The 12,871-nt window shown below is 37.2% G+C and overlaps 2 protein-coding genes across 2 annotated transcripts; both read right to left on the minus strand.

The window, feature by feature from the left end:
• Nucleotides 1-32: 32 nt before the first annotated feature.
• GCK72_021572 (uncharacterized protein) lies at nt 33-3,758 on the minus strand (the record flags this gene model as incomplete). The annotated part of the gene is made up of 6 exons (XM_053734362.1): nt 33-92; nt 143-267; nt 1,201-1,671; nt 2,788-3,071; nt 3,415-3,465; nt 3,673-3,758. 6 exons carry the CDS (start codon nt 3,756-3,758, stop codon nt 33-35), a joined length of 1,077 nt encoding a protein of 358 aa, XP_053583275.1.
• A 3,891-nt stretch (nt 3,759-7,649) lies between these two features.
• Nucleotides 7,650-10,589, minus strand: GCK72_021573 (uncharacterized protein; the record flags this gene model as incomplete). The annotated part of the gene is made up of 6 exons (XM_003093454.2): nt 7,650-7,761; nt 7,805-7,959; nt 8,012-8,156; nt 9,389-9,662; nt 10,080-10,464; nt 10,515-10,589. The coding sequence occupies 6 exons, from the start codon at nt 10,587-10,589 to the stop codon at nt 7,650-7,652; spliced, it is 1,146 nt and encodes a 381-aa protein (XP_003093502.2).
• Between the last annotated feature and the right edge of the window lie 2,282 nt (nt 10,590-12,871).

A 12,871-nucleotide genomic window follows, 5' to 3' on the forward strand; every position in this document is an offset into this window, starting at 1 on the left:
CACAAAATTAATTACTCAAAATTTTAAAAAAATTAATCGCAAAACTGCTCACACTCTGCACGAGTCCTCGGGTGCGGTACGTTCTTCTCATGCTAAAAAATTAATTGATTAAATTGGTTACTGTACTTAATTAACCACTTACTAAACAATATCCATATGGAAACGACTGACAGACTCCGCCCACTTTCTCCCATCGGTACACGAATTGAGTGGGGGCGCCGGTGGAGCATAGGAGACGGTAGGCGGTGGCGGAGCAGGAGACGGATTCTGGAAAAAAATTGTATATTTTTATATTTTTTGAAAGCTGAAATTCCGGCGGTTATTTCGAGATAAAAATCACAAAATTTGGGCTGAAAATAGTGGAGTTAGAAGGTTTTGAAAAATGAAAAAAAAACTGGTAAAAAATTTTTCGAGCATTTTGAAATTTTTGTAACTTTATGAGTTTTGGGTGAGCTAAAATGGTTTTTATATGATTTGAAAGCTAAAACAATGACAACTATTTTAAGATAAAAATCTAAAAATTTGGGCTGAAACTATTGGAGTTAGAAAATTATGAAAAAATTGAAGAAATTTTTTTTTCGAAAATTTTCAAAATTTTATAACTTTGTGAGTTTTAGGTGTACTATGATGGTTTTTAGCTCAAAATAACCGCAAAATTTAGTACTTTTTATTTTTTATTAATACTAATGAATTATTATCCAAAATAAGTTTTTTTACCAAGCTGAAACAATTTGAAAAAAAAGCTTGAAAAATTTTTTCTCAAGTTTTTCTATCTTTTTCAATTTTGAAGATTTCTTTATGAATTTTAGCTCAAACTGCATGAAATTTATTGATCTACACATTGAACACAATTTTAAATGTTCAAAAAACGAAGTAAGGTCAGTAAACGCGCTCTAATGGCAACCTCCAATCGATACTGTTGCTCCCAACTTCAGCCATTCATATCTCTGCTAATTTTCAACATTTTTCTTCGATTTTTATACCAAAAGGTGCAGATTTTTAAACTCTACTTCATTCTGGTAATTTTTATCATTGCTTATTTTTTATCTGGTGAAAAAATGCGTTTTAATGACAAAAACAAAATTTTTTTAAAAAATTCTGCATTTTAGTCAATTTTCAATCAATTTTCCACTTTTTTCTTAGGTTTTTATCTTAAAAAACTCAAAAAATTAAATATTTTCAAATTTCCACTTTAATTACCTTTATTCCTCTGATAAAATCGCTCAAAACTGTCCTCCATCGATTTCACACTCTTCTTCCTCTGTTGTTTCTCAATTTTCAAGGGTTCTTCTTGGATTTTCGAACTTTTTTCTGAATTTTTGGATTCCAGGGATTCAGATGAGTCCACCACAGTATTAGATTCTTCAGAATTCTCAGAATTCTCCGTCTCCCCTGAAATCGTGACAGAAATGTGTCCGGACCCTTCTCCTCCATGGTCATCATTCACCACTTTCTCCAGAATTTCCAACACGTCTGAGGTTACTGTAGGAACTACAGTAGTCTCGTCTACAGTAGTCGTCAGTAACTGATTCTCGTCGATTTCTATGAATTTATGGCTGTCGGATTTCACGTGGATTACGTGAAGGAGGTCGGTTGGCGGCTCGATGGCAAACGGGCGGCCTCTGATGTGTTTCGACTCCTGGATGACGTCATCAATGGCTATTTGGGAAGCTGGAAAAAAAAAAATTAGTAATTTCGAGATTTTTGGAAACCTTTTAAAAATTCTTTGAAATTTTTTTTTTGAATTTTTTCCAATGGCTGTAACTTCGTCTATTTTAAAGGTAAACGAGTGTTTGTAGGCTCAAAATGTGCAGAATTTTCAAGCTTATTGAAAATATACATTTCAACTTCATTTGTAATAATCAGAGTAAAGAATTATTACTTGAAAGTTTTGGAAAAAAAATCTTTTTTCACGATTTTTGAAATTTTCAAACTTTTGTAACTTTTTTAGTTTTTAATCACTTTACTAAATCTTTAGCATAAAATACGCGAAATTTTCCGCAATGCTCAAAATATCAAAATTCATTAATTTCAAATAAGAAGTAAGCTTCAAAAAATACATTTTAAAACTTGAAAAAAATTATTTTTTTCAAAAATTTTCAAATTTTCAAACCTTTGTAACTTTGTCAGTTTTCAATCGTTTTTATTGATCTTTAGCTCAAAACATGCAGAATTTTTAGCACTGTTCAAAATCATAAAAATTTAATAATTTTAGCCAGAATGTAAGTTCCCCAAAAACATTTTAAAACTTGAAAACAAAATTATACAAAAAATTTTGAAATTTTCAAACTTTTGTAACTTGGTCAGTTTTCAATCGTTTTCATTGATCTTTAGCTTAAAACACGGCTAATTTTCCGCAAAGCTTAAAATTTTAAAATTCATTATTTTCAGTCAAAAAATAAGTTCACAAAAACATTTTAAAACTTGAAAAAAATTATTTTTCAAAAAAATTGAAATTTCAAACTTTTGTAACTTGGTCAGTTTTCAGCCATTTTTATTGATCTTTAGCTTAAAATACGCAGAATTTTTTGCACTGTTTGAAGTTATATAAATCATTAATTGCAGATAATAAGAAAACGGCCCAAAAAGCATTTAAAAGTTAGAAAAAAAAATCATTTTTCAAAATATGGTGAATTTTCAAACTTTTGTAACTTTATCAATTTTTATCATTTTTTTATTAATTTTTGGTTCAAAACATGCAGAATTTAAAGGTCTATCGTGTGTCAACCAAAATTTTTCAACTTTCCAGTTCCGAAAACTTCTGGAACCCCAAAACCAGCCACTCACCATTGACTCCCCTCGGCAACCCAATCGGTGCCTCCTTCTCAAAATTTTCAGTCGTCGTCAACGAGTTCTCCTTCAACTTATCAATAAAGAAAGTGTCTCCCAACGCCTCCTTGACTTTCGCCACGTCACATCTCTCCTCACATTCGGCACGTGTCCGGAGAGCCAGCTTATCCAGTGGGTCATCCTCACACATTCCAAATGGATACATCTCGCATGAAAGGGTTTGTAGATCAAAATACCATTTGGCAAGGGGTTGGGAGGTTGTAGTGTTTTTGCAGGATATTCTAAAATTTTTTTAATTAAAAAAAAAAGCTTTTTTAATTTTTTAATTAAAACCCACTTATAAGGAAACCGTTCACACGACATAGTCCTCTCGAACTCTGCGGAACTCTCCAATTGAAAATCTATGTTTTTCTTGCCACGAGGACCATGAGACTGCAAAAATAATCGATAATTTACCAAAGAAAAAAGAAACAAAAAAGAAAAAAAAGAAACTTCCCATGCCGGGAATCGAACCCGGGCCGCGTGGGTGAAAACCACGAATCCTAACCACTAGACCACATGGGAGGACAAAGGAGGGAGACGGCGAGGGCATAGAGGAGACTGCGGGGAAAAGGGGAGACTCACCTCAAGAGAAGGCAGCTGGGCAGTGATGGCCGTGGTGTTGGGGCAGCAGTGCTGAAACTTAAATGATTGTAACTTAATCTAGAATTGTCATAGAAAAAATCGGTGAACATCATCGGAAAGCCCACGAAATTCTCTATTAGTAGTGAAGTTTTTAAAGTACTGGTATTTTTCTGGAACTTGCTGTGCCGATTTGAAAATCATCCTTTGATTTTCAGCATTTTTTCAGCATTTTCCCAGTATTTTTCTAGTATTTCTCACCTGATTTTCACAATAAAAAGTGTCTGGACATCCTCTTTGACACGAAAAAAGGTGCAAGTTTTCATCGAGAAGCGGTCGATTCCCATCAAGACATTTTAGATCTGAAACTTGATTTTTAGATAATGACGCTGTCTGTGCCTCTGTCTGTGTGTCCGGATGTCTTCATTTTTATTTTCCTAATTGATACAGGTTATTCCAAACAATTCTAGCCAAAAATAATTTAGATACGTTGAAAATTCAAAAAGTTAGAGATTTTCGAAATATTACGAAAAGCAAAAAACGCTTTAAACTACCATAAGTCAGTCATTTTCGTGTCGAGACCCATGAAACCTAGTTTTTCGAAATCTGCAAAACGCGGGCTTTCAAATGAGTATAATCATGACTAGGTTCTGAAAATTTATTTTTTACGATTTTTTCGGTCTCACCACGAAAATTTTTTAGTAAAATCTTTTAGTGGCATGATTATACTCATTCGAAGCGTCTTGTCTCGCTGATTTCAAAAATTTAAGTTTCATTGGGTTCAGATTAGAAATTGATGAGTTGTGGTAGAAAGTGATTTTCGAAAAGTTTCGAAAATCGCTAATTTTCAAACCATTTCTCTTAATTTTTAGCTCAAAACAACCGGAATTTTTTGAACTTTCTGGGAAAATAAATTGAACCCCTAATTTCCGTACGGGCGGTTCAAAGAATCAGAAGAACATCGCGAACTTTGTATTCCCCTCATTTTGTGTCCGCCGGTCAAAAAAAGAATGAGAAAACCCAAAGGTTCAAGTGACCACTTGACTTAATTCTTCTTTCCCAATTATAGTCTCACCTGTAGCAAATGAGTACTGTAGCAATAGTAGTACGGTCAGTGGGGTACGGTAGTATACTGTCATGTCACGTGGAGAAGCAGAAAAAAATATTTGTGTAATACAAAAATTAAAATGAATCCTTTCGTGTTGGTATATTGGAATATGAGGCAGGAATGGAGAAACGGGCGGTATGTGTGAGAAATAGGCTCCGCCCCTTTTTGGCGCATCTCTCTTCATATTATCTAATAAACAAATCTCTTTCTTCGGCCCCCCTCCTTTTCTTTTGGAAATGCAACAATTATATTGGAGACCTCTTCAGAATCGGAAATGAATAATATTCTGCTGATTTTCCATTGAATGGAATGGACAAAAAAATGTGTGTAACGGGGGTGTTTTAAAGAATAAGGACAAAGATTAGACCTTTAGAATAGAGGATTTGAACGGTTTGAACGGCTTAAGGATAAAGATTTTGAAGAAGAACCAACACACAGTTGTCTTTTTGTAGTCTTTGTAGTTTGCGAGGTACTGTATGTCATTTTGAGAATGTGGTATTCTTCAGCAATCTCAATTTTTATATGAGGATTTAGATTGAACCTAGAGCTTCATTTTTGAAGTTGACAACTTTTTTGTATGGGCGGCCCCTAGCGAGATACAATGCCTAGAAGGTCAAACAACTAGCCACCACCACCTTCTACTTTTCTACCGTATCTTTTTAAGGATCGCCCGCACAAAAAAGTGATCAACTACAAACATGAAGGTCTAGTCTTGCTCTATAAGCTCCAATAAAGAATGAAGCAAATTGTTAATTTTTTCACTTTTTTCCGAAATAAAAAATTTTCAAATTTTTAACTTTTTTAAAAAACATTTTGCCATTTCGCCAAAAATGAATTTTCTGTCCTCAATTTTTGCCTGCCTGTAGATCAAACCTAGAGCTTCATTTTTGTAGTTGACAACTTTTTTGTACGGACATTCCCTAGAAAGTTATGGTCGTTTTAGGCATACTTGCAAACCGGGCCGGCGCGTAACTCGCGTCAAACTTAATATTATGAGATCAAAAATATACCAAAATGTAGTTATCGACGAGTTCTATATCCGTGACCTACTATGGGCCGTATGGCTATTTGTTAATGTGCCGCAGGCCGGGCTAGAAAGGCTTTTTTGGCCATTTTCGCGTTTTTTGGCACTTTTTCCCGGCCCGCGGCACATTAACGAATTCGGCCCGTAGTAGGTCACGGACATAGAACTCGTCGAGATCTACATTTTGGTATATTTTTGAGCTCATAATATTGATTTTGTCGCGAATTACGCGCCAGCCCGTGTCGGCGCGTTTCGGCCCGGTTGACAAGTATGCAAAAATCCCTTTATTTTGCCCTGAAATGAGACGATTTGAGGTAAAAATTACTGTAACTCTCTAGGGAGTGTCAGTACAAAAAAGTTGTCAACTACAAAAGTGAAGCTCTACCTTTGTTCTGTATGGTTTTAATATAATTTACTTTCTGGGGACAATTAGTGATACCGTAACACCCTCTGGTCATTTTCAACTGAAATAGGACCAAATTGTATATCTTACTGCACGATACTGTAGAAGATAGTCGTCCGGAATGCGGATTCCGGATTCCGAAATTCCGGAATTGCGGGTTTTTTTGACATTCCGGTTTTTGAGTTTCCTTTCTTCCGGAATCCACATTTCTTCCGGAATCCGAAGTTTGATCCTCAAAAATAGTTTCAAACTTTTTTATCATTAAAAACAATTTTTAAAGAAGGACTTGGCCTTGCAAGTTTAACGAATCATTCCGAATTCCGGAATTCCGGGTTTTTCCGTCATTCCGGAAATCGAAAATTGTCATTCCGTACAACTATGCTGTAGAAAATCAATATTATGAGATGAAAAATATACCAAAATGAAGATCTCAGCGAGTTCTATGCCCGTGACCTGCTACGGGCCGGATGGCTATTCGCTAATGTGCCGCGGGCCGGGAAAAAGTGCCAAAAATCGCAAAAATGGCCAAAAAAGCCATTCTAGCCCGGCCCGCGGCACATGAACGAATAGCCGTAGTAGGTCACGGACATAGAACTCGCTGAGATCTACATTTTGGTATACTTTTCAGCTCATAATGTTGCGTTTTGAGCGAGTTATAGTCAGTTTCCAAGTATGGATCAAATATATTTCCCCCACGTCATCTAACTAGTCTTCCGGTTTCCCCCATATGTCTCTTCCAGAATCTTTTGATATTTTGGAGGCTTACGCAACAAACCTCACATCCCTTTTTCTCTCGGTATTCTATAATTACCTTTCATTGTGTGTCCACTCGCATCAATTTGTAACTTTCTTTTCTTCTCGTGACGCGCGTTTTTGTGGATCTCTGGTCTACTGTAGGGCGCCTAACTGGATATTAATTATGGGAATTAGTTGGGGTAGCGGATCGGAGATCAAGAGGAGAAACCAATAAATATTTGATCTGTGTTTTGGATTGGTGGCCTAGAATCCCAAATTTTGAGTTTCTAGGCCACCAACAATAACTTTTTTGAAATCTTAAAAGTGCCTCATTTGCGCATTATTTCAATGTGCATGACCTAGAAATCCAAATTTTGCAAAAGTTAAGCCACCGGTATAAAACTCAGTCAGTTTATTTTACGAGTTTTCCCGTGCTCTACGATGTTTTTGGACCTGAAATTGGACAATTTTTAACCAAGTTATGACAGTTCAAAGTTGGTGGCCTAGAAATCCAAATTTTGCAAAAGTTCGGCCACTCGTACAAAACTTGGTCAGAAGATTCTACAAATCCTCCCGAGCTCAGAACTGCATCTAAAACTCAAATTGATCAGTTTCCAGCCGAGTTATGAACGTTCAAAGTTGGTGGCCTAGAAATCCAAACTAGGCCACCAACTTCAAACGCTTGTAACTTTGTTCAAAATCACTATTTTTTTACTCTGAAAAATTTGTCATATTTTTCACATTTTCAGCTACATTTTCTATATAAAACTCTCACCGCATACCGAAATAGGTGGCCTAGAAATTCAAATTTTGGATTTCTAGGCCACCAACTTCAAACGCTTGTAACTCGCTTCAAAATTGATATTTTTAAAATCTGAAAACACCATTCGATACTTCATAAAATAAACTTTTATTTCATAGAGATCTACAGTATGACACAAAATGAGATCAAAAATTTCAGATGACTTTTATAACTCCAACGTCTTCACAATCCTCTCTGCAATCAGTCGATGCGCCTCCTCGTTCGGATGAAAACTACCGTACTCATTGCCCTGCAGCATCATCGATTCGTTGCGGGACCTGGAATGGGTTACTGTGCTTTTCGGATTATTTAAATACCTACCGTATCAAACTCCTACTCGAACAGATGCCACGTGTCCTGAAAATGTCCGTGGTGTCTACAGTAATCCATCGGTGCTCCGCCGCTTTTCGGCGGAGTAGAGAATTCAAGCGTTGCAAAATTTTACGATCCGCTAGCTGGAGGTTTGGTAGGGATACCTGGAAAATTTAAAGGTACAGTAATCCAAGAGAAGTACAGTAACCCTCTCACCCGTCCAAACGCTCCACACGATCCGTCCACTTCTCCTTTTTCATTTTTGGTGACGTCATAGTAGTCCAAAAGGACTACACGGGAAACGTTCATTTCTTTGAGTTTCCAGGCGACACGATCGATTTGGTGGGAGACGAAGAAGAATCTGGAAGCTTGAGGGTGGCCGAGAATACAAAAGTTAGGCCAACAAGGGAATTTATAACAAAGTTAGAAAGGCTTGAAGTTGATGGCCTAGAAATCCAAACTTTGCAAAAGTTAGGCGACCGGTACAAAACCTGGTCGGAAGGTTCTACAAGTTTTCCCGAGCTCAAAAATGTTTTTGGAACTGAAATTGGACGATTTCTAGCCAAGTTACGAAGGCTTGAAGTTGGTGGCCTTGAAATCCAAACTTTGCAAAAGTTAGGCCCCCGGTGCAAAACTTGGTCAGAAGATTCTGCGAATCCTCTCGAGCTCAAAACTGTTTTTAAAACTTAAATTGTACAATTTCTAGCCGAGTTATGAAGGTTAAAAGTTGATGGCCTAGAAATCCAAACTTTGCAAAAGTTAGGCCACCGGTAAAAAACTTGCGCAGAAGAATCTACAATTCCTCCCTAGCTCAAAACTGTTTTCAACACTCAAATTGATCAGTTTCTAGCCGAGTTAGATGCGTTTAAAGTTGATGGCCTAGAAATCCAAAATTTGCAAAAGTTTGGCCACCGGTACAAAACTTGGTCAGAAGATTCTACAAATCCTCCCGAGCTCAAAACTGTTTTCAAAACTCAAATTGATCAGTTTCTAGCCGAGTTAGATGTGTTTAAAGTTGATGGCCTAGAAATCCAAAATTTGCAAAAGTTCGACCACCGGTACAAAACTCGGTCAGAAGATTCTGCGAATCCTCTCGAGCTCAAAACTGATTTTAAAACTTAAATTGTACAATTTCTAGCCGAGTTAGAAGCGTTTAAAGTTGGTGGCCTAGAAATCCAAATTTTGCAAAAGTTAGGCCACCGGTACAAAACTTGCGCAGAAGAATCAGCAAGTCCTCCTAAGCTCAAAACCGCTCTCAAAGCTCAATTTGATTGGTTTCCAGCCGAGTTATGAAGGTTAAAAGTTGGTGGCCTAGAAATTAGGTTTTGGTTTCCTAGGCCACCAACTTCAAACGTGTGTAACTTCGCTCGATTTCAATATTTTTCAAATCTGAAAAAAGCGTCATACTGGTGAAAACTTTGCGCATTTTTCAGGGTATTTGAGCTAATATGGCCTAGAAATCCTAACTAGGCCACCAATTTCAAACGTTTGTAACTTTGTTCAAAATCACTATTTTTGAAATCTAAAAAATGCACCATATTCCTCATTTTTTCAGCTACATTTTCCGTATAAAAACCAAAAAAAAAATCTCACCTCATATCAAACTTATCCGTGATTTTCGAGTCTCTCTGTATTAATGAAATGACATCGGTGAATCCAATATCATTCCCACCAATCGTCAAAAATAGCAAGTCGGGCGGTGCTCCGTGAGCCGTGATAAGACGTTGGAGATGTTCGAGCTGTCCATTTTTCGAAATAATCGAATTCTCGACGGTGGATCCGGAGCAGGAGAGGAAGGAGAGGGCGGAGTTGGGCGTGTGGCGGGAGATGAGGTAGGGGAAGGCTTTGGTTGAGCGGTAGCATGGTTCTGGAATGGGTTACTGTAGTTTGGGCTCCAATAATTCAAAAAAATCAAAAAATTCGATCAAAATCGATCGATTTTGAAAACTTTCCCATCCGGCGAGAAGGTTCGGTGGTCGAGGTAGACAGTGGTAGTAGACCGACCAGGGTTCGAGTCCGCCCCGTGGCAAAAACATGTTTTTTTCTTTTTTTTCGATTGTTTTGAATTCTCCGGATTTTCGGACACACAGACTGCCAAAAATTTTTAAAAATTGAGAAAATTGGCTGATTTTAAGCATTTTCCCATTCGGCGTGAAGGTTCGGTTGTCAAGGTAGACATCGGTAGTAGACCGACCGGGGTTCGAGTCTGCCCCGTGGCAAAAACGTTTTTTTCTTTTTTTTTTGTTGATTTTTTTTGCATTTTTTGGTTTCCTACTGTACCTACCATCCATCCACTCTGCTTTTTTCCCATTTTCGCTTTTCTTATCCGGATTCCCCTGTCCTGATGAAAACGAGTCGCCAATCGCAACCATCCAGAACTTTCCGTCCGCCTTCACCACCTCCGATATCCTCTGAATTTCTCCATGCGCCTTTAATATATCTACAGTAACCCGTTGTCCTCCCAGCTTATCGATTTTCAGTATCCGACTACAACTCGTTCCTTCAACTATGACGTCATCAATGCGCCACGTGGCCACTTGAATTGATACGTGACAAATCGATAGGTTTAGGGTACGGTAGTTGACATTGATGTCAGATGACGTCATCCATAGGCTTGGGGATACTGTAGATATCCGGAAGTGTTGAGATGAGTCGGATGGTGGAAATATCTGTAACAAAAAATATGCTGAAAAAATGCTGAAAATTTTTTTTGACCTACCATATTATTCCAGCTGAGCACCAACATCTTTGGGAGGTTTATAAGCATTTGTACAAAGTAGAGAAAGGCAAGCATTCTGAACTTGAGAGAATTCAAAAAAGAGATGAAATAAATGGGCGGTACCACGAAAATATACATTTTTTCAAAATTTTAAAATATGGCATGATTATACTCATTTGAACCGTCTTGTCCTGCTGAGTTCAAAAATATAAATTTCATGGGTCTCGCCACGAAATTGGTCTAGATACGGTAGTTTTAATGAGTTTCAGATTTTCGAAAATTTTCGAAAATCTGTAACTTTTTTAGTTTTTGGCCTAGCCAGCTGGTTTTAGGCTTAAAATTTAGGGAATTAATTGGACTTTTGGGAAAAAAATAGTATACTAGTTTGAGGTACTACTAGATACAAGACAATACCATTTTATCTTTTTGGTTTTTGGATTGAATTGTTTGAAAGAAGTTTTGGAAGATAATACGTTTAAAAAATTCAAAAAATTTGAGAAAAATCAGCCGATTTTGAGAACTTTCCCGTCCGGCGAGATGGTCAAGGTAGACAGTGGTAGTAGAACGACCAGGGTTCGAGTCCGCTCGGTGGCAAAAACTTTTTTTTCTTTTTTTATTCAAATTTTTGGGGATTTTCAGCAAAAAAAACAACAAAATAAATGAAAAATTCATAAAATTTTGAGAAAAATCTATCGATTTTGAGAATTTTCCCATCCGGCGAGAAGGTTCGGAGGTCAAGGTAGACAGTGGTAGTAGACCGACCGGGGTTCGAGTCCGCTCGGTGGCAAAAACATTTTTTCTTTTTTTTTGTTGATTTTTTTGCTTTTTTTACTGTAAGGGCGGGACATTCAAAAAATTCCAAAAAAATACAAAAATTAATACAAAAATGAAAGATGAAACCCTCTCATCTGGTGTCATATTGTTGTCGTCGGTGGTTGCAGAGTAAAAAGAAAAGATCAAAAGAGAAATGCCGCCAATTTGATTCTCGACCACACACACACACACATGCACACAGAGGGGGAGGAGACATAAACTTAATTCCCTAAAAATCTAAAGCCCCTTAACTCTCACGATCTGTCGGTCAACTTCAAAGAAGACGAAATAGAAAAAATACTTCAAAAACGAGACACCGCGTCTTAAATAAAAGTTTTGGGTCAATTTTTTTTTTGAGGAACGGATGATGCCGACAAAGAGAATAATTGTTGCAATATTAAGGGGAATGGTGTGGTTTTGTATAAAAATAGAATACTAGAAGGCGTAGCAGAGGGGGACAGGATGGGGTTACGGTAGGGAAAATCCTATCAAAAAATTAAAAAATGAAATTAAAAAAAGAGAAAAAAAAGTTTTTGCCACGGGGCGGACTCGAACCCTGGTCGGTCTACTACCACTGTCTACCTTGACCACCGAACCATCTCGCCGGATGGGAAAGTTCTCAAAATCGATCGATTTTGCTCAAATTTTTAAAATTATTCATTGATCTTGTTGTTTTTCTTCTGAAAATTCCAACAAAAAAAGAAGAAAAAAACAGAAAAAAAGTTTTTGCCACCATGCGGACTCGAACCCTGGTCGTTCTACTACCACTGTCTACCCTGTCCACCGAGACTCCTCGCCGGACGGGAAAAATTCTCAAAATCGATAGATTTTCTCAATTTTTTGAATTTTTTGAATTTTTTGAACTGTCTGTGTGTCTGTGAGTCCAGAGGTACAGTAATCCCAAAAGAGAGTACTGTAATTATGACTAGTCCTGAAGAACCTTACGAAAAGGTACAGTAGTCAGATCTAGGAATATTTTTTATCGAATCCTGAGGTACAGTAATCCTATTCTAGATCCTAGGAGACACTAATCCTATCTACAGTACCACTATTCGAAGATACAGTAACCCGATCACTGAGAAACAGATCCTGGGCTAGGAGTACTGTGATCCTACCCGCTGCTACAGTACCCCTCTCTTCCCATCTACAGTATTCCATGACCGATGGCCTAACTTTTGCAAAATTTGGATTCCTAGGCCATGTACACTGAAAAAATGCAGTTTTCATCAGTAAGACACATTTCAGATTTCAAAAATACTGATTTTGAACCAAGTTACACGCGTTTGAAGTTGGTGGCCTAACTTTGGTTTTCTAGGTCACCCCCATTTCATGATTATACTCATTCGAACCGCCTTGATCTACTGATTCCAAAAATATGAGATTTATGGGTCTTGATACAAAATTGGCCGAGTTACAGCCATAAATCTGAAAATAAGATTTTCGAAAAGTTTCGAAAATCCATAACTTCCTTAATTTTTGTCGGTTAGCGATGGTTTTTAGCTTAAAATGTAGGAAATTGAAAGGCCTATCTGGGGGAAATATAA

The sequence above is a fragment of the Caenorhabditis remanei genome, chromosome V (genome assembly GCF_010183535.1).
Source record: "Caenorhabditis remanei strain PX506 chromosome V, whole genome shotgun sequence".
NCBI classification, from domain to species: domain Eukaryota; kingdom Metazoa; phylum Nematoda; class Chromadorea; order Rhabditida; family Rhabditidae; genus Caenorhabditis; species Caenorhabditis remanei.